The 22,715-nt window shown below is 49.8% G+C and overlaps 1 protein-coding gene across 1 annotated transcript in view; it reads right to left on the bottom strand.

Moving 5' to 3' along the window:
• The window catches only part of DAAM1 (dishevelled associated activator of morphogenesis 1), a 91,572-nt gene that overhangs the window by 17,268 nt on the left and 51,589 nt on the right, over window positions 1-22,715 (bottom strand). Inside the window, exons 5-17 of the mRNA XM_066321600.1 lie at window positions 14,082-14,153; window positions 12,755-12,849; window positions 10,206-10,539; window positions 9,112-9,222; window positions 8,896-8,999; window positions 8,417-8,483; window positions 7,948-8,065; window positions 7,684-7,822; window positions 7,261-7,319; window positions 6,769-6,956; window positions 6,138-6,443; window positions 5,939-6,046; window positions 396-499 (exon numbers count right to left, since the gene is read on the bottom strand). Coding sequence (XP_066177697.1) covers window positions 396-499; window positions 5,939-6,046; window positions 6,138-6,443; window positions 6,769-6,956; window positions 7,261-7,319; window positions 7,684-7,822; window positions 7,948-8,065; window positions 8,417-8,483; window positions 8,896-8,999; window positions 9,112-9,222; window positions 10,206-10,539; window positions 12,755-12,849; window positions 14,082-14,153 — 1,805 coding nt within the window. The remainder of the gene's footprint in view (window positions 1-395; window positions 500-5,938; window positions 6,047-6,137; window positions 6,444-6,768; window positions 6,957-7,260; window positions 7,320-7,683; window positions 7,823-7,947; window positions 8,066-8,416; window positions 8,484-8,895; window positions 9,000-9,111; window positions 9,223-10,205; window positions 10,540-12,754; window positions 12,850-14,081; window positions 14,154-22,715) is intronic.

The raw sequence follows: 22,715 nt of genomic DNA, 5'->3' as shown, positions 1-22,715 counted from the left end.
TGCTGCTCCCTGCACCCTGCTGACACCCAGCACTTCCCCAGCTCAGAGGGACCCTCTTCAACCACCAGCAAAGAGCAAACAAAACCCAGGCTGGGAAAGATAAGAGGTGAAATCAACCCCCTTTCCACCTCCTGTGGAAGCTCACTGGGTGTCCCAGCCCCTCGGGGGCTTTCCAGGGACACCAAATTGCCACGTACCCAGTTAATGGCACTGCCCCCCCGCCCGGGTTACCCCACCATGAGGATGTAAGGCTATAGCTGGGTTCAGGTGTCACTGGCTCTCCTGCTGCACTGGCTCCTGTCACCAACCCCTTGTTCCAGGGATGAGGAGCACACTCAGGGCAGGGTATTAAGCATCCCCCCACTCTCCAGAGGGCAACAAGGCATGAACCATACCTGGAGAGGAGGATGTTGCAGTTCTGAGCTCTCCGGCCATCTATGACAGAAAGCTCCTTGACTTTGTGCCTGGAACTCAAAGTGTCATCGATGGCATCTTCCTTCTACGAGAAAATAATAATAAGAAAAGCCTGAAGAAGAGCCATGGAGCAGCAAGGACACTGAGTACCCTCAGTACACAGCAGCGTGATACACAGTGGGCCCTCATGAATCAGGAGTGTCACCATGGGTAAAACCCCTCGCCTGTAAACCCAAACACAGTAAGTCATTTCATAAACCAGAGCTGGCTTTGAAGCCACTGGTTAGAAATGTAAATATTTTCTCAGACAGGGAAGATTTAAAAATCTGCAAACACACGGGTGCTGCTGAATAAATAAAGGCAGGCTTTCTTAGCATACATACTTGTGATACTTCATTAAACCCTCGCATGGAGTGTTTCATTATGGGCTGCTGCACACACTCAGCATCGCTCAGCCCTGCTCCAAACATCTGTGATCACCCTTCATGCATCACTCCTCCCAAGCCAGATAACCAATACAGCTTTTTTCACAAGCAACCAGCAGCTTTTTCAATTAACTCCTCCCAAAAGAAAGGATTTGAAAGCCGGAATTGGTGTGGCATAAGAACCTGCATCTCCTAAGTGGCTTAAACATGTTACCTGCAGATGAGTAGCAATATTGTGGTTGTGAGCAAATGGGCAGATCTACGTAACAGCAGCTTTGCAGAGCCGCCCGAGGAGTTCATGCTGTCCTAGGTTTTAATTTACCATATTGCATATTTTAGTAAGGGTAATCAATTAAAAGCTGGCTATTCAATCCTTCTGGAAGGAACACAATCTGGAGCTGCAAGGTCCTGAACGTCTAAATGATCCACACTAAATGTCCACGAGCATACACCTGGCATATGGCCACTGCAAAGGCCAAGAGTGAGCACTGAAATTACCATTTTTTTATTAATTTTCTTGTTTTAATGAAGAAAACATACAGATATGAGAAGTGGGAATAGAGGCAGGTGATGGAAAATGAGCCCCAAGTCTCCCAGCACCAGCTGCCCCTCTCATGTGCCTTGCCTGCTCTGACCAAGCAGAGAGCTTCAACCCATGGGTTTATTTCCATCTTTTGAAAACAAAAACTGTTCAGGGGTAGGAGCTTCTCGGTGTTCAGCTGCATCTAAAAACCCAGCTCCTGGACCCAGACATTGGCTTTGACCTCAGGCCACGCAGCAGAGAGGATGGGTTCTGCCTTACCAGTCTCCCCAGCATCAACTTTCAAGCTGCTCCTTCTGGGTGACCTTTGCACCTCTCTGATTCAACCCCATTTGTCACACATTAACCCCCCTCAGAAGCAGCCACATGCCCCTGTGTCCCTGTCCCCAGCCCCACATCACACTCCTGCAGGTGCTCACTTACCTGTCTGGAGCTACCATTCACAAAGAAGTCCTACAGCCATAGCAGAAGCATGGAAAAAGGCAGGAAAAACACATGCAGTTCAGTGATCTCAGCAAAACCAGAGGGAACTGAGGCACAGAGAATGGAAAAGTGCACTATGGGGGGGTTTTGGCAGCATGGGGAGGCACTTTGGGGTGCTGAAATGGGGGGGGGGGAAGCAGGCGAAAATGTGGGATACAGGATGTGCAGAAGGGGAGAGCTGATGGAAGAGGAGGCTCCATGAATGGATCAAACCAAGGTACATTGTGCACAGAGGTGAGGAGGGGACATGGGATGAGGTGGGAAGATGCTGGCCAAGCCCTGCTACTGGCCCAAAGGCACAGCTCTGCTCAGCCTGCCATGCCAGGAGGAAAATTGCTGGTTCTTGCACATCTGAGGGACTGAGATGCCAACGTGACTGCCAGGAAAAACAAGGCTTTAAAGTGGAAATAACAAGAGGCACATCCTGGAGCAAATCTGGCCACAGCAAAACTTTACCATTTGCCACAGCAACATGCTTCCCCTTGAGTTTTCATCCTCCTCCTCTTCCCTGCTTCTCCAGGGCTCAGCAGCCTGGCCAAGTGCCACCCCAATGCCCAGCAGCACCATGCCCCTCCCAAGACCTGGCTGTCCTGCTGGGCTTCCCCAGCAGACTGGAAGCAGGTGTAGTAAAGCTGGCACTACACCCATGTGCACACACAGAAGAGTTTTCCTTCCTCGTTCCCTTGGCTGAGCTGTGCTGATCAAGAGTCTGGTGGCTAAAAAGTCTCTGGTTCAGTTAAGGCTAAGGATCAATGTTTCACTTATCAATCTCTTCCCAGCAGTTTCCTTGGTGGGAGAGGCACAAAGCACAGCCACAAGCTGCAATAGGTATCTTTATCTTTGTTTAATTGGTTTCTAATTAGGAGCTCTTCCTTTCACTTCAACCCTCAGACCTGCCCAGGATGCTCACACTTGCCCCAGGCTGCTGGAGAGAGAGAAGGACATGGTGGGACTTTCTTTGCAGTACTCTGCTCTGGGAGAGGAAGAGCTTCTCATGCATTAAGGTAGAGAAAAGTTTCACTACAAAAACCCTCCCTCCCTGCCTCAAACCAGCCTCATCCCTGCCCCTTTCCCTGCCAGGAAATGTGATCCAGGCTCTGCTGCAGGATGGTGTAAGTTTTAAATGTGCTCTCACCATCCCCACAAACAATTCCCAGCCCTTCTGTCCCTGGCCCCTGTGCAGGTCACTCTCCCTTGCACAGAGGAGCTGCAGGCTTTACTTCCTTAGCCCTTTTTTGGGAGATGAATTCTTTCCCAGCTCACTGCTAAGCCCCTGGTTCAACAACACAATATATTTTCCACTTGGCCCTGACTCTTTTACATCACTCACCGCTGCAGGACCTGCCAGGACTGCCCTGGCTGTGTCACTGCTACTTATCAACACCACTCCCAGCCTCTACCCCCATGAAGCCTCCCAAGACACCCCTGACAGAGGCACAAAGCCCTGTGTAGTCTAAGCCCTGATGGTCCTGGACTTGCCTTTCTCCATCATTACATGCACACTCTTACACAGCTACTGCCAGTTCTCATGCCACAGCCAATAACTTCTGTTTTGACGTGTAAATGCTGATGTTCTGTACAGTTGCAGGGCTGAGACCTTCTCTGGGGACAGGGACATCTGCAGAGACTCAGCTGGGAAGATACAGACTCTCCCAACAGCTTCATCATTATGAGGCAGGGATGCTCCCAGGCTGAGCCCCAGGAAGCCCAGCGGGTTCCTGCCCTCCCCACATGGAAAGGGCCTTTCCCAAAAGCTGCAGAGCTCACTTAATAGCCTGCATTTACATCTGAGCCTGTGATGTGGGAAAAACATTTGAAGAGATGCTTAAAATTAAGTACATGGTTAAGCCTGGGGTCTGTGCAGTACTCAGGGATTCCCAGGCCCTGGCAACAAAACCAGACAAATCCCAGCAAAGGCAGCCCCACAACAGCCAGCCTGGGGGGGTCAGAGAGCTCTGTGCACTGCACACACCTCTGCCTGCTGTCCCCAAGTCCTGCTGGGGCACTGCCACAGGGATGCACCACTTGACCATGTATTTTCAGAGCCCTGGTTTGTTTGGGGGCATGGGCAGACAGGCAGCCCCCGATGCTCCATGTCCTGTGGATATTGTGACTCAGGAAAGTGAGAGGCATGATCACTGAGCAAGTGGCTCAAGACAGGGAACAGAGACAAGAAAACCCTGCTCTTCCCTTGCATCTTTGTGACAGAAACCAAGTTTTGCTAGAGCTTCAAAATGTTGCGAGTTATTAAACCATTATTATTAGTTCACTGTGACTCAGGGACAGGGTGTTCACTCCCCCAGCCCCTTACCATGTACTCAGTGCCCCGTGGTTTGCATGTGCTACAGAATCACAGAATGCCTTGGGCTGAAGGGACTTCAAAGATCCACTAGTCCAAACCCCTGCCATGGGCAGGGAACATTCCACTGGACCAGGCTGCTCAGAGCCCCATCCAGCCTGGAAAACTTCCACTCCTCCTGATCTCATGCAGCACATCTAACCTCACACACTGGACCCTGCACTCTCCATCCTGGGACTAACACTGGGAGCACCCTGGGGACTTCCAGCTAGACAACCACATCCCTCAGGCCCAGGGAGATGGGTTCCATGGCTCCACTCACACAAAATGAACCACAAGGTAAACCACAAGGAACCTGTCCATCACATCCCCAAGGGCAGCTCCAGCCCCAGCAGCATCTCACAGGAGGGATTTTGTTTTGTCTTTCACAACTGCTGTTCAGATGCTCTCACAGCATCTTCTGCCAGTCCCACCCGAGCCCTACATTCATCTCCCTCTTGGTCCTCATCCTATTTGGGGTGTAAGCCCATGTCACAGCTCTCCTTGCACCATCTCCCTCTTCCTCCTGGCCCCAAACCTAACCAGCCACTTCACCCAGCAGGACCTCAGCCAAGCCAAATTATTTTTAAATTCCTGCCTGGCAATAATCCGAATCACACCAGGTGACTCACGGGCTCGAGGGCAAACCGTCCTGCTGACACTCAGGTTTCTATTCTTGCTCCTCTTCCATTTCCATTCCTTGTCCTCAGACGTGCCCTCCAGTAGGCATGAGTCAAGCTCAAAAAATGCCAGGGGAAAGAGACATTGCTGTGGTCACCTACTCCCAAAACACTGGGGCAGGCAGCACATACTTCTGGTGGGTTACTCTTGATATTTGCCCTGCTCTAATCCACCCTGATCTTCCCCTCAAGCAGCCTCTGGAACAGATTAAACTCTCACATTGCCTAATGAGCTTATGGGTCTGGTCCACTCCTTCCTGGCACCATCCCTCAAACTGAGCCTGGTACGAAGGAGACAAGCTGCTCTCTGCTCCCAGGAACACAGCCAGGTGTTCAGCAGGTGAACATCCTTTTTCAGCTTTTCTCCTTACTTTTTCTACTCACTTCTTGTAACACTCACCGGCTTTGCCCATTTTCATCCTGCCTGGGGTAAAATAAGTGTCTAATTTTCTTTGTGTGCTTTGATGCCTTCCAAACTGGGGCTAAAGTGCTTGAGCAGGAGATTAAAAAGTAGAGACTTTTGCCTGCAATGACATTATTTTGGTTTGGGATATTTGTTCAAAGCTTGCATTTTGCTCTTGGCTCACTACAAAAATAAAAGAAGAGACCCACCCATGGTAGATGTGGGCAAAACTTAGTCCCTCTTGGCCAGAGAAGGATAGAAATTTTCCACCCAATACAGACACATGGAGCAGTTGCTGTTAAGAGCAATCCAAAAATATTACCCAACTGTGGCCACATCTGGGGGTTATTTTCATAACATTCCCCATCTCTTTTTTTGGTTTTAGGTGTTTTTTTGGTGACCCATCTTCAGGGTGCACGTGGCCAGGTGTGTGGGCAGGGGTGGAATCAGGCACACTGAGCCATGAACAGCTGCCTCAACACAAAGGCTCTGGCATATAGATGAGAGGATAAAGCAGATGAAATAAATCTGGCAAACATGACTTTGGCATGGAATAACGATGGGAGATGTGTTTTGGGACCACAAGTGAATCCATAAGCATGATCTCATAAGGTGGCACCTTGCCCAGGTGTGCCCACCCCAGCCAGCTGTTACCTGCTGTCTTTGGTAGGCAGAGAATGTCCTTTCCAGGTCTTCAAGGTCCAGGATTTTGAACACTTTTGTGTCATCTATGTTGGTCCACACGGTGCCTGCCAGCTTGTTCTGCAAGACAGTGGGATCATTGCAGGTTGGAGGGCTCCCACCCAGCATCCAGCACCTCCAGCCTCACTGCCCAAATTATTGCCCAGCTTACCTCTGGAAGCTTGGACCAGTTGAAAGATTTGAGGGCATTCGTTGGCTGAGGGATGCTCTTCTTCTTGAAGGCTGTGCCCAAAGGTGGTCCAAGGGGAGGCATCATCCCCCCCAGGGGTGGGGGGCCAGGGGGAGGTGGGGGACCACCTGGAGGAGGTGGTGGGGGAGGTGGTGGGGGACACCCCCCTGGGAGTGGAGGGGGTGGTGGAGGGGGAAGAAGAGACCCGGGAGTCGGAGAAGGTGAAGGGCCACCAGGTGCTCCTGGTGGCATGGGAGGTCCTCCAGGGCTGGCAGCACAGATCGCCCTCTGGGAGAGAAAGAGGAATGGAGACTGGTCATATGGAGTTGGGGGACACCACATAAGAAATACCTCCCTGCTGATTTTTAATTCATTTGGTTAAAATTTAGGAAACAAAGGAAGCATTTAAAGACTTCAGCACTCCTGACTGAGGCTCAATGCAGCTGAGAGGAAAAATCACCCCATCACTAGGGACAGACACCTTGGTGGCTCTTCCAACAAGCCTCCTTCTCAGTCCCTCCATGCAGCTCAGTCTCTCCAGTCCACCCCACAGCATTTGCAGGGGGTTAGGGAGGGACTGGGCCCACAACAGGGAACAGGTCTGAGGTCTCACCCTGCTCATCTCATGGAGCTGTGCTGTGAGATCTGCCACTTGCTGCTTGACCTGCTTGTGCTCACTGGACTCCTTCTCCAGCTTCTCCTTCATCTTGTTCAGCGTCTGCATCATCTCCTCCTTCTCCTGGGCCTTGGCATCACACTCTCTCTCCTTCTTCTCCAGCTTCTGCTGCAGCTCTGTGTGCTCTGAAACAGCCCCAGGAGACCATTCTGGGTGACAAACTCTCCTTTTTGCCACCAGCACAGCCCATGGGGGCTAAACCCCACACTGCCCTGCAGAGAAGCTCAGCTGACAAAAGGGAGCCTGTGCTGTGCCTTAATGCCCCATTTGGAGCCTCTCCATGAAAAAAATTATTTGCTTTGCTCATTTCCCATGTCAGCCCCATGGCATGATACTATCTCAGTCCTTCTATAAAGCCTGCAGATACATGTGTATGTTAACTGTTTAGCCAAGGTTAGAGTTGACACTATGTATTCCTCCATCACTCACCTTTTCTCATTTTCTCAGCTTGCTCTTTCCACTGCTTCACTTCATTTTCATTGACTAACCTAAAAGGAAAAGAGATGTAGCATGTGAGACAATCCTACTACAGCAAATAGAAGACCATCACCAGCAAGGAACATGACTGAGGAAATGGGATTTAAGGCTCCCAGACTGGTACACCTGATAGCTCTGCTGTGTCCCCTCAGCAGGGTTATGTAAAATCTATCAGGGAATACACAAAAGCTCCTAAATCTCAAATATTGCTTGCAAGTGCTGTCTAACAAGAAGGATGGGCTTCATTGATAAGGTGGGGTGAGTGAGTCCTAGGAAATCAACAGCTCCAGGGATGCTGGCTTGTGTCCAGCCAAGGAGCAGGAACATCACTGTGTGACAGCCATGAGCAAGGAACAGTGACACTTGAGCACTTACATTCGTACAACATTTTTAATGTTGAAGTTTTCCAGGGGAGTGGCGTCGGGGTCCTGCCCTTTGTCACTCTGGATGACAATCTGCTGCACGATCCTGTCGAGCAGCAGCCAGTACTGGACAGTGTTGCCACTTCTTTTATCTGCAGGGAAGAAAGGGAAGAGACTGACGTGAGCAAAGGGGAGGTCGTGGCACTGCTGGGCAGGAGAGCTGGGCTGCCAAGCCTCCAGCAGGCCCTGGGTGTTCCTGGCCTCCCCTGGGACTCACAAGGCATCTGGAGACAGTGGTGCAGGATGGACATAAAGTGCGGGTACGCCTCGCTGTGCGTCAGCCTCTTCCTCGTCAGCTCAAACATCTGGGTTGCACTTTTGGTGTCAATGTGGACCTGTGGGCAGGAGCCAGGAAAGGTCAGGCAGGCCACTGCACCCACAACAGCATCACCCAGAGTCCCAGCTCCAGACCCTATGAGTCACCCCACCCCAAAACTGACAGACAAACCAGCCCCACTGCTCGGCCAGGGGCAAACGGAGCTGTTGGGCAGCCAGAGAACTAAAGGGCTAAAGCAGGCTGTAGTACAGATGTTGCAAAAGAGCTGGACAACAGGAGAGATTTCCAACCTCCAGGTTTTATCCAGAAGACCACTCTTTGTCCCAGGGCACACAGGTGTTTTTAAAACTAGCTGTGACATTGAGTGCCAGTGCCTGTATCAGCAGTATCAGTGAGTATTCGTACTCACCAGCTCAAATCTTTTGGCAAACTCCAGTTCATCTTCATTTCTAAGCATTTCGAAGAAATCTAAGTGCCTGAGGAAAGAAAGGAAAAAAAATCCCAGAACAACCTATTAATAGTAGATACAAATGTGACAATTAATAAATTACAGGCAGCTGGTCTGTCAACAGACCAGGCACTGTGAGGGCTTGAAACACCAGCTGGTCCTTCAGCCTGGACTTCCTAGACACTATAGGATGTCCAAGGAGCCTTTTGGGATGAGAAGCGGTGGATGAGGGCTGACAGCATCCTCTGAACCCCCTATGGGCCATCCTCCCCAGCTTAACCCTACACCAGAATGCAGCAAAGCCATGTTGGAATGTTTTTCTCCCTCTCTGGAGACAGAATTTCTAGAAGAGATGTGACTCTAGAGCCATGTGATTTCCCCAATCCCTGAAGCAAGGGCACTAGACAAAACCCACAAGAGTGCTGGGGGACAGAACTCACCGGTCGAGGGTTGAATTTTCATGTTGCCTCAGTTTATCAATGACTGGCTGGATGCCGAGCATGAGGAATTCGTATCTCAGATGGAGTCTAAAATCCAGGCTTTCCTGCAAGGGACAGTAGTGGGCTCAGCAGAGCAAGGTGCACAGAAACTTCACTGAAATGAAAGCACCCCAAGCACACCCCAAGGCCTCCCTTTCCCAGAGCCCCAGTGCTCACCACGCCTGCCCCCTGGCTCAGGACGGCATTGATGAAGGACATGATGGCTGTCTTGAGGCTCACTTCATCCCGGTACCGGCCCGTGCTCTTGTCCAAGTCGTTGATCAGCGTCTGCCAAACACAGGGTGTCACTTAAATGCCCCATGACAGCCCCAGTGCTGCCCAAGCCGCCAGGGAACACAGGCAGGAACAACTCCTCGGGATGCTCCCTAAGCTGGTGATGCAGCATCAACACCCATTTGGGCCAACACCAGCCCACCCAGGTCCACTGCAGCCACACAGAGCTGTGATCACAGTGACCCTGCACAAGCAAGCCTTTTTTTTCTTTTTTGGTGGGCGTTGCCTTAGAAAACTGTTTCCTCCCTCTTCACTCAACTGCAGATCTCACCAGATACAGTTCTGGGGTAATTCCAGATTTTTCAACTCGCAAACAGCCACAACAAAATATTTGCATCAGCCAAATCTTAGATTTAAGATTTTTGTATATCATAATATATACAGGGAAAGATGGAGGAGCTTAGGTGTTGTCTAAGTCCTTCTTCTTCACCTTCTTCTTCACGGTTTCGGGTATTTTTTTTCTAATTAGGTGAAAAAGGTATTTTTCTAGTTAGGTGAAAAAGGTCTGCATTGCGGGGTAGTCCGCATTGGGTGGTCATTATTGGGTCAAAAATATAAATTATATAGGTGTCATCTCATTATTAGGTGATTAGCACTTAAATAACCTTGGAAAGAGTTAGAGACACCTCCATTTTCTAACTTGCTAGTTAGAGCGCATGACTCATAAGGCCATAATATAAATAAAAAATCCAATAAACACTAAATCCAAACGCAAAACCATAACTCAAGTGCTATTAATCCCAACTCTAACACAAACAAAAAAAAAGAAACAAAAAACCCCCCAAAACAAACAAACAGAAATCCCCCCAAAAAACAAACAAACCCCTCCCAAAAAACCCAAAACACCCACCCCAAACAAAAAAAACCCCACCAAAAAAAACCAAACCAACCCCCAAAATCAACGTATTAGGATATTCAGGTGGAGAAATGGCCAGGCATGCTGAATTTCAAGGGCTGAGAGGAGCAGCCCCACCCACCTGGAAACGAGTCCTTTCGCTGGCGTATTTCTGGTAGTGCAGCATGGCCTCCAGTACCTTTTTGTGGCCCCCAGGAACCAGGCACACGGCGCCCATGATTTCCAGCACTGCCACCTTGGTCTTAATGTTCTCCGTGCTCAGACTCTGAGCGATCACGTTAATGCTCTCCAGGTGGGCCAGCACGTGGGCCCGGCCCAGGGAGTTGTTCATTAGTGCTTTTATACATCCAATGAGCGAGGTATGTATTCGAGACTCTGCTGTCTCATAGTCCATGCTTTTGAGAAAGTTGAGGATGCACGATAAGCCATCCAGGTCGATGAACCGGGTCACAAACCTACCAGAAAAAAGGGGATTTTCTGCTTTGAAACAAAATGCCAAAAGTGTGTGTTTACCCTCATGATACAGGTTATAGCAGTGGTCAGAATGTAATGAATCACAGTGTAAATGTATCAATCTCTGAGGGCCCAGCCTTTGCAGAGAAGTGGCCAATATTAATTAGCGAGACTGCTCTTCTGAGGTGTTTTATAAAAAGTTACAGAAAACAAAAAGCCGTGCACAGGTGTCCCAGAAAACCTCTTACACTCTGCTAGAACACTCCAAAAAGCCTTTACTTCCTTTGTGCTCCTTCCTAAATACTGTATGTTTTAGGAGGGACAGCCTGGCCTGCTGCCAGTAAGGAGAGATACAGGATTTGAAGAACAGCGAAGGGGTTCAATAGATGTTCCTCTCTTGGCACTGACCCAATCACTGCCAGGAGGGTATGGAAAATTCTGGGTTCTTTTCCTTATAAGAAATGTAAGGGGTGAATCTTTTCCCTATATGGAAAATACTTGCTACGCATGGGAAATGCATTCCTACACCCTCAAGCAGAGCTAACTTGTCTGTTGGTGTAAACCTAGAACCCTCCTGTATAATTTCTCATGGATACTAGAAAGCCTGAAGGACTCCTGTGGCCCAGACACAGGGATGAGGTTGTAAAACTCAATTTAATTGGTGCCTGGTAGCATAGGCAACCAGGCACCACCTGCACAAGGTTCTTCAGAGTGAGGATATTTCAAAAAGAACCAGCTGACCCAGCCATCAACCAAACGGGATGGAGGTTGGAAGTTTGCAGTCACACTACAAAAAATACCAACTTGAGTCTTGAGACCAGTTCTGAACCAGAAGATCCCAAGCCCTGAAGTCACCTCCCCATCAGCGGCAGACAGCTCAGTGTCACTCCTTCTGCCTTCTGCCACCTCTCCCGCCTCACCATCCACAGCTTTCCCCATCCTCACCCTTCTCCCTCAGGCACAGCTCCCCAATTTTACGGGATTTCTGATTTTTTGCGATGACTTACAATGCCACAGAACAGAAAGCAGGCAGCAAACACAGGGCAGTGCCCCAGGCAGACGCACTAGAGCAGGCAGACACAACACTGCACACTGCTGAGGCATTTTAGGGCCCCCATGCCCAGTGCCATCCAGGCTGGGTGTCCTCTGGTTTGGCAAAAGGCTTGGAAAGCGAACGAGCCAAGAACATCCCAGCACTGGGATGGTTTTAATTCAAAACAAGCCATGCTGATGGGCAGCAACAAAAGGGGTAATTGCCGGCTTGGGGAAAACTGCTTTCTCTGCTTCAAAGCCTGCTCTTCTTCCAGCCAAAGTCAATAGGAAAGTCGGTGTTCACTTCCCTGGGTGCAAAAGTAGGTCCAACAGGTAAAATTTCCTATGGAGTCTGCTGCATCCCTCAAAAAACACTCAAACCCCACTTGTAAGGGTTTTGTAAAGTTTCATGGCTGGCCACCAGCCCTGTTCACTTCAGGGGCCACCACCCACAAGGGCCAGGTGTCAGAGAAATCAGGTGCCCACCCTGGGAATTTCTTATCATCACCCCAGGTGGAAGAGGGAAAGGTATTTACAAGCAATAGTAAATCTGTTTCTTCTATAACCAAAACAGGTCAGGCATTTCCTAATGGAACATATTCCCATCAGAAGATGCCAACCTGAGGCACATTAAGTGTTGCAGAAGTGTGCATGAGGACTCCAAAGAAAATGAAATTAGGAAAAGCTAGAGACATACAGAGAGAGTCCCAGCCTCCATTTATCCTCCCCATCAAAAATTGTTTTCCATTTCATAAAAGCCTGAAGATTCATGTGATTTTATTCCCTTATAAAGTACAAGAGGAGTTGAAACTGAAACAAAGGGCCTACCTGACCAAAATAAATTGCTGTTTTCTTTTTTAAAAAAATCAATCTTTAAGGAATTTTAACCTTCTGTTCAGTACAAAGGAAAATTTGGAAAAATAAAGAGGTTGCCTGATTTGTCTGAACAGAGAGGGACTGTCCTGGTGGCTCTTAGTCACTGAAAGGACCAAGAAAAAGGAACAAAATGACAAAATGTGAGACAAAAAAAGCAGCTGGTGAAACAAAACAGAAAGGCAATTAGTACCTCAGAGTCCTCACCTCCCTCACCCTGTACACCTCCCATTTATATTCCTATTTAACCCCCTGCTCTGCCAGAGAACTCAAATCCAAAGCCACAGCACTAAAGCCAGGAAAGGGAATTGCCTCATTGGTTTTGTCCGCAGTGCAGTCTTCAAACTTTCGATTGTTTTATTTCTCTCCTCCTCATCTTCTTTTTCCAAGGCTATCAGTGATTTTCTCTGTGAAAGGAGGAAGGCAGGAATCAGAAGAGGAATCTCCCCATGTGCCCCAGGAGGGGCAGTGCCCACCACCCACCGTGCCAAGCCATGGGGATTCTAAACCCATCCTGGAAGTCTGGAATCCTTATGGCAATCTCAGAACTTGGGAAAAGGAGCAGTGAGGAAAACCAAAGAGACAGCCTGGACTGAGGACAGAGGGATGAAGGCATTGTCTCCAAGCCCCCACACGACTCCTGCTCTCTTCTGCTCTGCTCTGCACTGCTGTGGCCTCACCTTGAGTCCTGGGGACAGTTTTGGGCACCATAATATAAAAAAAGATATCCAAAAAAGACATCAGGCTATTGGACATCATCCAGAGTAGGCCATGGGGATGGTGAACAGCCAACCCTGTCATTCCCAAGTCTCCCAGTACAACCCACCAGTGTGCATCCCAGCTGGGGACAGTGGATGTGCGCACGGGATACATCTCAGACACTGGATTTTGCTCTCCAGCTGGAGCTGGGCCTGGGATTTGACTCCTGCACCATGGCTGCCTGCTCCCTGGGCATGCATGAGGCACAGCTACAGCTGAAACAGCTCCCTGAGTGGTTCCTGCACCACCCAACAGTGCTGGACCCCAGAGGTGTCAGGGTAAGCCCTGCCAGCCCTGGCTGAGGCTAATCCAAAGCAGAGACAAAAGGTCCCAGCAGACATGAGGAGCTGTGCTGACCCCTCCATTTAACCCAGCTCCTCTTCAGCAGCACGTCAGGGAGATCAAAGCCACCCTCCAGGCATCTGGCAGGCTTTGATCACAAGCTCTGCTCAGGCTCAGGGCTCTGCCTGGCTGGCAGCCCGTGGCCAGCACTGGGTGTTCCTGCCTTCCCAGAGGGAAGCAGCACACTCCCTGCTGGCTCACAGCCCCTGCTCATCCCTCTGCCCCATCCCTGGGAAGTGTTCAAGGCCAGGTTGGATGGGGCTTGGAGCAATCTGGTCTGGTGTGGAAGGGGGTTGGGACTGGATGTCCTTTAAGGTCCCTTCCCACCCCAAGCCCAGCCATGGTTCTGTGATGGTGTGAAAGGCCCCGGGTACTGTAGGAACATCTCCATCGTGCAGCTGTACCTGTTGGTCTAACAGATGACACTGCCTCTGCTAACACCTGCCACTCTCTGAGGCACAATGCTGCCACTCTGTCCCCACTGTGCTGCTGCCTCACACGGGGCTCAGAGGCACCAGAGCTCTGGGGGAATACTCACAGCAGCCATTGAATTCAGCTGATCAATGTAGAACTCTGGCCAGCTGGTGGCTCCTTTATTTTCTTCCTGGTCCTGGTAGGGGATTAAAAAAAAGTGAAACAAAGCCAGATTAGTAGAAATAGTATTAACATCCCTTACCCTTCATGACCAACCATTTCCGAAGCACCCCTGAGCTCTTGCATTACTTTCTTTTAGTATAAGAGTGACTTTCTATATTCTGAGCTAACCCCTGACTCCAGCTATGGGAACATTACCTGGTTTATTGAACTGCCATACTTTAAATACAATTACAGCACCTGCCTATGACCAAACACTGCTCCGCTGATACTGCATCAGTCTTGTGATTATCAGCTTCAGGGAAATCACACTGAAATTTTACATCCAAATCTCTCTTGTTTCAACTTTACAGTGCCCTTGAAGCTTTGGCAGCACAGCCATGGATATGCTCAGGGGGGAAATGTTTACAAGCAATGAAGAGTGTTTAAATGTGACATGATCTAGGTTGCACTCCTAGAGCAGAACTCTAACTTATCCACATATCAACATCCTAAGAGAGACTCCAGGCACAACAGTTCCTCTGGGAACTTCATAAGTCACTACGAGGGAACATGCATCTGGCAATGTCACCTCTTAAAGGATGTCACCCCTGGGCCCATGATCCATGGAACTGAATGATGCAGAGCCATTTTTGGCCATCCTGGGTCACGATGCCCTGCATCTGTCAGGGTTCATGAGGGGTTTTCAGGTTCTACCTTGTTCTTGCAGGACATGACTGAAGGACCTCTGAGCCCAGCTCAGGTAACTAATGCTGCACATTCCCAGGGGCTGCATGGAGTAAGTAGGCAGAATTTGGGAGAAAACTTCATAATTCACCTTTTCCCCAACTTTATCTTCCAGAGGACATATATATCAACAGAAGAAGAGGATTTCACAGCAGAAATGCCACACAGGTCTAGGCTGGAGTCAACAAACACTACACAAACCCTGAACATTACCCATCTTCTGATCACAGCCTGACTTGATGCACTGGCTCTGCCCCTTCCCTAACTTTAAGAGACGTTTGCAAACCTCATCCTACACCACAAACACCTAGGATGGTGGGAGCTGGGTGACCTCCTCTCTGCCCCCACGTCTGTGCACGCAGACAACCACAGCTGCTTCCAGCAAGCCCCAGGAGCTGAGTCCCAAATATTTACTGTGGCTCGAGAGGAGTACGTGGGAAACATTTGTGCATCCAAACCTCCCAAGCTGCAGCATGCCAAGATGAGGACAAGCAGAGTCAAGGACAGGTAATTTGGAGGAGATTCAGTTTGCCCCTGGGCAGAACAGCCTGTGCCTCCAGACCTGACCTTTTTCCTTTCACTGTGCCTGGCCCCAAGGTAGGGACAAAAGGAGATCGAGAGCGCCAAGAGGCCTGGAATCCTCTGCCCTTTAACACCTTTCCTGACCTCACAGTCCATCAGAGGTGCCAAGCAGCTGGGCTGAGGCTCAGACCACCTGTCTGCTTGTTGTCAATTCTGTCTGACACGGCCATCGGGGCTTTCAGCTCCTCAGCTGAGCCCTGGGCACTCACTGGTGCTAACTCTCTTCTCTGAGCTGCCTGTGCCCTGCCAGGGAAAGGCACTGCACAAAGCCTGTGGGCATTCTGATTTTCCCAGCTTTCCTGCCCCACTTAAGAGTCCAGCATGCAAATGTACTCCAGGGGACAGCAGAGCTGGGACACTCACGAGTGCCTTGAACATGGTCCTGTCACCTCCTGGAGGTGTCACTGAAGGTCATTCCCATTTCCCCTCTTATAAGGAGCATCTCTTTCCCAGTAGAGACACCAGAGTTGGGAAGGGTGGCAAGGTCCCCACCACGCCACAGCAGCAAAAGGTGTCCAGATGTGCCCAGCCAGGAGACCCAGGCAGGGAGTGGGATCCATGCTGAGGAATGGGGAGGGAAAGCAGCAGGGCTGGCCCATCCCACATCCCAGGACCTTCCCACGTGCTGTGAACACCTGTGAGGCAGGCAGGGATGCGGACCTGCTGCTCATTTAGGGTTGAAAAGGAGCGGTGGAGCAAATAAAGGTCTCCAGGGGGTGGAGGGGAGGCTGAACAACAAAATTGGCTAAACTGCTCATTTATAATTAACGTGCTGCATTATAAATATTTCCCTTTGCTCGGCTCCCTCGGGCTCTTGCATTTCCTCCCTGAAACCCCCAATTTAGAGAGCACTCTCAATTAAGTGCAGCAGAACCTCATTAATTCCGACGAGCAGCTGGGCAGGCTGGTCGGAAAAGCAGCTTCCCAGGAAAAGGGGGACTGCACAATAAAGCAGGCAAAGATCAGGGCAAGGGCTTCCCTCCCCTCAGCTCGCTGCAGGACGTAGCTCAGCGGTAATTACTGGGGCTAATGGTCTACAGCACACTGATAAGTGTCCTTTGGTGGTAAAGAAATCTCCTGACAAAGCGACAGCCCGGAGGGAAGTGAGTCACAAGGCTCTGCTCAGAGCCAGGAGGAGGGAGGAAGCTCTCCAGCACCAGGGTTTGAAAGGTTGAGTGCGTAAACTGGTTTCCCAGCACGCAGGGTGGGTTTTGGGGATGTGGGTTACAACCACATCTACAACCTGAGCATCTCCAGGATGTTCCATTGCATCACTGAACATCTCCCAGTTTCTTATTCTCTGGGCTGAGTCTTTGCTCTGTGTGCTCTCAAGCAGCAAAGGAGTGAGGGCTGATCTGAACTGAACCCTGCTGGACCCCAGACTGAGCTGCTCTGTTAAGGACACACTGATGGCTTTAATTGCACATCAGCATCCCTCACTGTCCTCCAGGCCCCAATGTGCCACCACACGCGTGCTCAGCTGCAAAAATGAAGACGTCCCAAAGCTGTGCAGACAAGGACAGACCTTGCTCTATCCCCTGCTTTGTTCCACCTGCCCCCCTCACCTACTTCGTCATTCCAGGGACCTGATAAAAACAAATCCCATCAGCCGCTGCCCTGGTGTCACCATGTCACCCTCCCATGTCACAGCCTCTGCTGTCCCCTAGCCTTGAGTTCTGTGCATGGGGCTGATGGATGCTGGCACTCGACTGTTTTGTTCCATGGTGGCAGTGGCAGGGGTGTTGTGATGTGAACCTGATAAATGAGCTCCATCCCCTCCTCAGCCGCGCAGGGAAAGCAGTGCCCAGGCAAGGTGCCTCATTAGCAAGAGCTTCCTCAAGTGAAGGTCACCAGTCTGCCAGCTCCAGCCATCCCTTTGCTATTCCCAGGGAGATTTCACACTCCCTCAGCCCTGTCATGTCTTGGTTATGAGGCTGACACTTCCACTGCCTTTGTGCCTCCCCCTCGGAGCCTCAGCAGCTCCCACAGCCAGACTTCCTTCTCTTCCCAATGACCACTGCACACAGGAGGTGGGGGCTCAGCTCAAAACAAGTTCAAGGCTGGTCTCAACCTATCTGCACCTGGAAGGTGCATCCCCACAAGCTCCTGCTGCTCTGACCCACAGAAATGCAGCTGCTGGGAGCAATGCAACCTCACAGCATGTCCCCACGGAGGTGGGGCAAAAAGACAACTGAGATGCTCCTCGGTGCTTTGTGACACCTGCTTTTCTTCCTAAACAATGTTATAAACACATATTATAAAGTTGGCTTTTCACAAATATTAGAATGAATACTATAATTGTACTGTATTATGTTTTGTTAATGGAGTTTGAAAAAGTGATGAGTGTATTTTCTGATTGTGACAAAATGTAAGTGGTAAGAGGAGTGAGTTTTTTTCTGAATTGATCAGGCCAGAAATTATGGGGGAAGGGTCATCACCCTGTGGCCCAGCGTGAAGGCTGCTGGATTTCTGGGGGTTTTATCAAAATAAAAGCAACCAGAAAACCTCAAGAAAAAGATTTATGAGACCCATGTTACCAGGCAGAGTGGAGTCACTCACAAGTGAATCTATCACATAAAATGATTAAAAACAACTCGAAAAAATGTTTAAATCATGCATATGTAACACAGCATCTTTAAAAATAGAAGTCTGAGGGGGTGAAAATGTGCTGCTGGCTGACTTTAGGGCTAGGCACCCTCGGCCAAGAAACTTAGGCTTTCTGTCTCCTAACTGTCTATTTTTATTTTTTTATTAAATTTATAAATTTTTAAAGAAGCGTGGAACTCATTTTTCACCACAATCTTCTGGCAACATCTTTTAGATCCTCAGTCCACAGGTGATGTCCCACCTGATCCAGCAGCTGCTTCCCAACACTCACAGCCCACGGTGGTGCTTTTGGATAACTGGATCTGGAGCTGCTTTGGGATAACTGATGGTGGCTGGCTGAGTTCCCCACCCACCTGACATCCAACACACCAAGCTACATCCTACAAGGCTGGAAAGAAAGCCAGCCCATGCAAGCCCCAGAGAGCCCTTCAGTGACAACAGCCTTTCCTCCAAGGTAGGAAGTGACAGGACAAAAGGAAACAGCCTCAGGCTGTGCCACAGGAGGCCTAGATTGGTTATTAGGAAAAATTTCTTCACTGAAAATGTGGTCAGGCACTGGAACAGGCTGCCCAGAGAGTGGTGGAATCACCATCCCTTGAAGTGTTCATAAAAGTGAGGATGTGACACCTGGGGCCATGGTTTAAGGGTGAACACAGCAGCATCGGGTTAATGGCTGGATTCAATGACCTCAAAGGTCTTTCCAACCTTAACAATTCTATGATTTTGGTGGTTCACCTCCCTCTTGGCACCACCTGCAAGGCTGGTCTGCTCCAGGAGAACTCCCCAGGAAAGTCACATGAAAGGATTAAAAAAACCCCTCTTCAGCTGGCACCAGCTGCAAAAACACAAATAGCCCCTTCATTTTTACACATTGTCCTGACATAACTTATTTTGCACAGTGTTCCCCAACCCTTCTTGCTGCTCCATAACAGCACAGCAAGGGAAAGCTGGCAGCAGCTGGCAGCTCACTGCATTTTGTCAACCCCTCCCTCCCTGACTGCTCTGGATGATCCACCTGGATGCTGTTTGCAAGGACAGAGAGAAAAGCAGGCTGTGGCATGGATGGGTTTTAAAGCCAAGGGGTCTGCAGCCTGTATGAGATGTTTAAATCCAGCCCAGCTCCACCAACCTGGCCCAGCCTTTGCCAGGCATGTGCTGGTGGAGGTTTGGGCCCACCACAGCCCTCCAGGGCTCCCTCATCCCTCCAGGTATTCCTGCAACAGCACCTAAATGATCCAATAAAGCTGCTGCTTCCCCCTGGAGCCATGCTGCAAAGGGCTGGAATTCCATCAGACTCTCCCCAAGCCGGGATCTCAGGGTCTGAACCAGCCCAGCCCAGCCTGCTCTGGTTTTCCATGTGCTGACACTTCCTAGACCCTCTCCTCCACAAATCCACACGTGCCCTGCTGCTCTTTTCCCAGGGTTTAAAAATTATGCTCCCCATAAGCAAATATAGCATGACCAGATGCCTTTTCATAGTCAGCTGGTTCATTGTTTGAAAAGCTTCTCTTTAAAATCCAAAAAAGATTGCTAACAGATGCATTTTTTGGCCGGAGAGCGAGAAAAACCTTGCTTAAACAAAAGTGTGTTGTGATTGGAACTAAAAGGGGAATTACCTTAAAAGATAAAAAACTGCAAACATTTCCCAGTGAAAAAAACACCCCCAGCCATGCAAACAGCCAGTTTCTCTAGGGCAGCCTGAGCAAATGACACCTGAGATGGTATTTCAACCTGCTGCTACAATAATAGTAGGTATATCTGGATGCCCAGAGACCATGAAACCCTTCTCATCCATCCCAGGTGACCCTGGAGCATGGCAAAATGCCGAGCTATTTTATCCTCCCCTGCATGCCATCTTTGTCAGCTTTTGCTCTTAGTTCTGCCACTGCAGCAAAAATACAGGGAATTGATGTTTTTTAAATGAAGGAAATGGAGCACAAGCCCCATGGAGGAGCTGCAGGACTGAGCAGGACAAGTGGAAGAACGAGCTGGAAAGAAAAGCTCTCTGGAGGGAGTGGGTGGAAGGAGCAGTTGGAGGGGAAAGAGGCTGGCTGGGAAATAGAGGATTATTGGAGAGGCATCACTCATTTCCCTATTTATCACATATTTCCCCTGAAAAATCACCACTGCTGCCTCTTCCTAATGCAAAAGGATCCTGGTTTTTTATCTGACCCCTGAGGAAATTTTAGATACAAGTTTTGCTTCACCCTGCTCAGGGTGATGCACCAGGGTTAGTGATGCCACCAGGTTTTCAACACAAGCTTACAGAGCTCAGCATCACTTGGCATTCCTGCAGCTCATTTTTCCTCTACTCCAGCTTTAGAAATACTCAGCTGGACCCAAAGGGAGAGGGGCAGAGCCAGAGCCTGTATTCACATGAGCTGTTTTTCACTACCCATCCTTCCCACCTGGTTATTTATTCTGAGCTTCTGCCCCAACACCCTGTACCTGCCCACATTTTGAGGCTCATAAAAGCCACCCTTTGAGCTGCTTTAACAGCTTGACATGATGTGCATGGGCTGTCAGGAGCCAAATCCCCTGCGGTTAAACAGGTCCTGCAGACTAAGCACAAAGGGTTAATCATTAACTCCCTCTGGAAAAAGGCCATCCTGAGTCACCCTCTTCCACTGAGGCAAACCCACAGCCAAAGAAACAGCAGATCTGGAATCCCTCCTGCTTCCTCCCTGCACTTCCGAGCAATATCCTCTCCTGGAGAGCGGGGCCAGCGGGGAAAGAAGTATTTTGGGATGAGGTATGAAACGAGTCATCCTCCAGAAATACCACTGCTGAAAGCAGATTTCATCCCACTGTTGATGCATGTCTGCCTTTGCATTTCCCTGCTTTCTCCCAGCCACAGAGGGGCTGATGACTTCAAAGAGGGTCTCTCCAATAATCTCTAAATCTCTCTCCTGACCCCAGCCCTGCATGGCTGCTGGATTTAGTGCAGACCTTGGTTCCTCCTTGGGCTGCTGCTGACAGAACCCGCCAGCCTCATCACGAGATGCTCTTTGTCCCTCTGTCCCCAGAGCGACACAGGGTGATGCAGGAGGGGTGGGACCACCAGGAGTTCATGCAGTGCAGTCCCCAAGGATGGGACCAAACCCGCTGTCTCCGCAGATGGAGAATTAGGGAACACAAAGCCTCTACCCTGCCAAGGCAGTCCTGTGGGCTGAGATAAAACCAGCTGCTAGAAGGGCAGAGAAACCAGGACACAGGGCTGCAGGCCAGGGGGAAATATTCCAGGGAAAGAAACATGCCTGGGGAATAGCTGGATTTCCTCTATTTCCTCTCAACAGGCGCTGCCAATGACAGGTGTTGTCAGGTCTCTTTCCAGGACAACCCAGCAATAAATGTCTCATTTTTGGTTTCCTTTTATGAAATCTTGCCCGTCACAGGAATATTTAAAACAACAACATCTGGGATGTGCTCTGGAGAGCTGAGTGTGGTGGATGACACTGACAGCAAAGCAGAAGCACCAGCCAAAACTGGCAGCAGAGTAAAGAGCAAAAACTGCTCAGGGGACAATTTTGGATTGTTGGTAAGTCAGGCAGCTGGCTGAGACTGATGTCCACCTTTGCCAGCCCCCTGGGACCCAGCAGGTGAACCTGGGTGTTACAGGCATGTCGAGCAACAACCTACTGTTAACCACAGGTTTTGGGCACATCCTGCACATCCCAAATTGCTGCCACTCAGAGTGCAGCCAAGCCAGGGAGGCAGGACCCCTGTCCTACCCCCCAGCTCTGCTGCTCTGCCCAAAAAGGAGACACTGCCCCTCTCCTCAATGCCAGGCTACCACGTAGGTGATCTGGCCTCATAAATACACAGGAGCACAAGTAAGATTTACCACGAGCTGCCAGAATATCCACCAGTGTTTCTGCTGCTCACTGGTGATCATGACACAGGGCAGGACAGCCTCGAGCCTGCTGTGCACAGACATGTTCTCCTGCCCATGTAATTCCTCATTTATTCCACGGCTGGAGCCTTCACTGATATGTCTCACTCATTTTTAATTAAAAAAGCAGGAGAAAGGCATTTGTCTCCACCAGAGCAAGCAGTAGCACATATGCTCTGCAGCTCACTGTGATGGCATCACAAGTAGGGAAGGAGTGGCTGGGAAGAGCCAGAGAAATGAGAAGCAGAAAAGCACAGTAGCCAGGATTCAGCCTGCCCCCAGAACCTCAGAGGATGCCACAGGCACTTCTGTGGCCCCTTCCCCCCGTGAGCAAGGAGTTTCACAGCACAGCCTTTAAAAAACCATGAGAGCAAGGAGGTTCTGGCAAGGGAAAGAGCCACCATCAGCTCCATCTAAACCCTTCCTCAGGAGATTAGATAGCACCTAATCTCCACTCACAATAATCATTACAGGGCTTTACTTGATTTAACTCTCCCATTATCCAGACACACCAGGGCAAGGCTCTGCTTATCCACCAGGGAGTGAGGAGTGAGCATCCCCTGCCCATTCTCCTGTTGATCCAGACCAGTGCCTGTAATTTGTTAACATCCCTTCACCCCTCCCATTTAAATCTCGGGCATGGCAGGCCTCTGTCTAACAATAATACAGGGATTTCAGGGGTATTTATGAGAGGCTTAAAACTTAATCCTACATGAGCAAGGTAAGCCTGCTCTTGGCCTAAAATGTGGATGGAAAATCTGGTGCCATTGC

The sequence above is a fragment of the Sylvia atricapilla genome, chromosome 6, assembly GCF_009819655.1.
Source record: "Sylvia atricapilla isolate bSylAtr1 chromosome 6, bSylAtr1.pri, whole genome shotgun sequence".
In the NCBI taxonomy this organism is placed as follows: Eukaryota; Metazoa; Chordata; class Aves; order Passeriformes; family Sylviidae; genus Sylvia; species Sylvia atricapilla.
The sequence above is the reverse complement of the archived record's forward strand: the minus strand, read 5'-3'. Positions and strand labels throughout refer to the sequence as shown.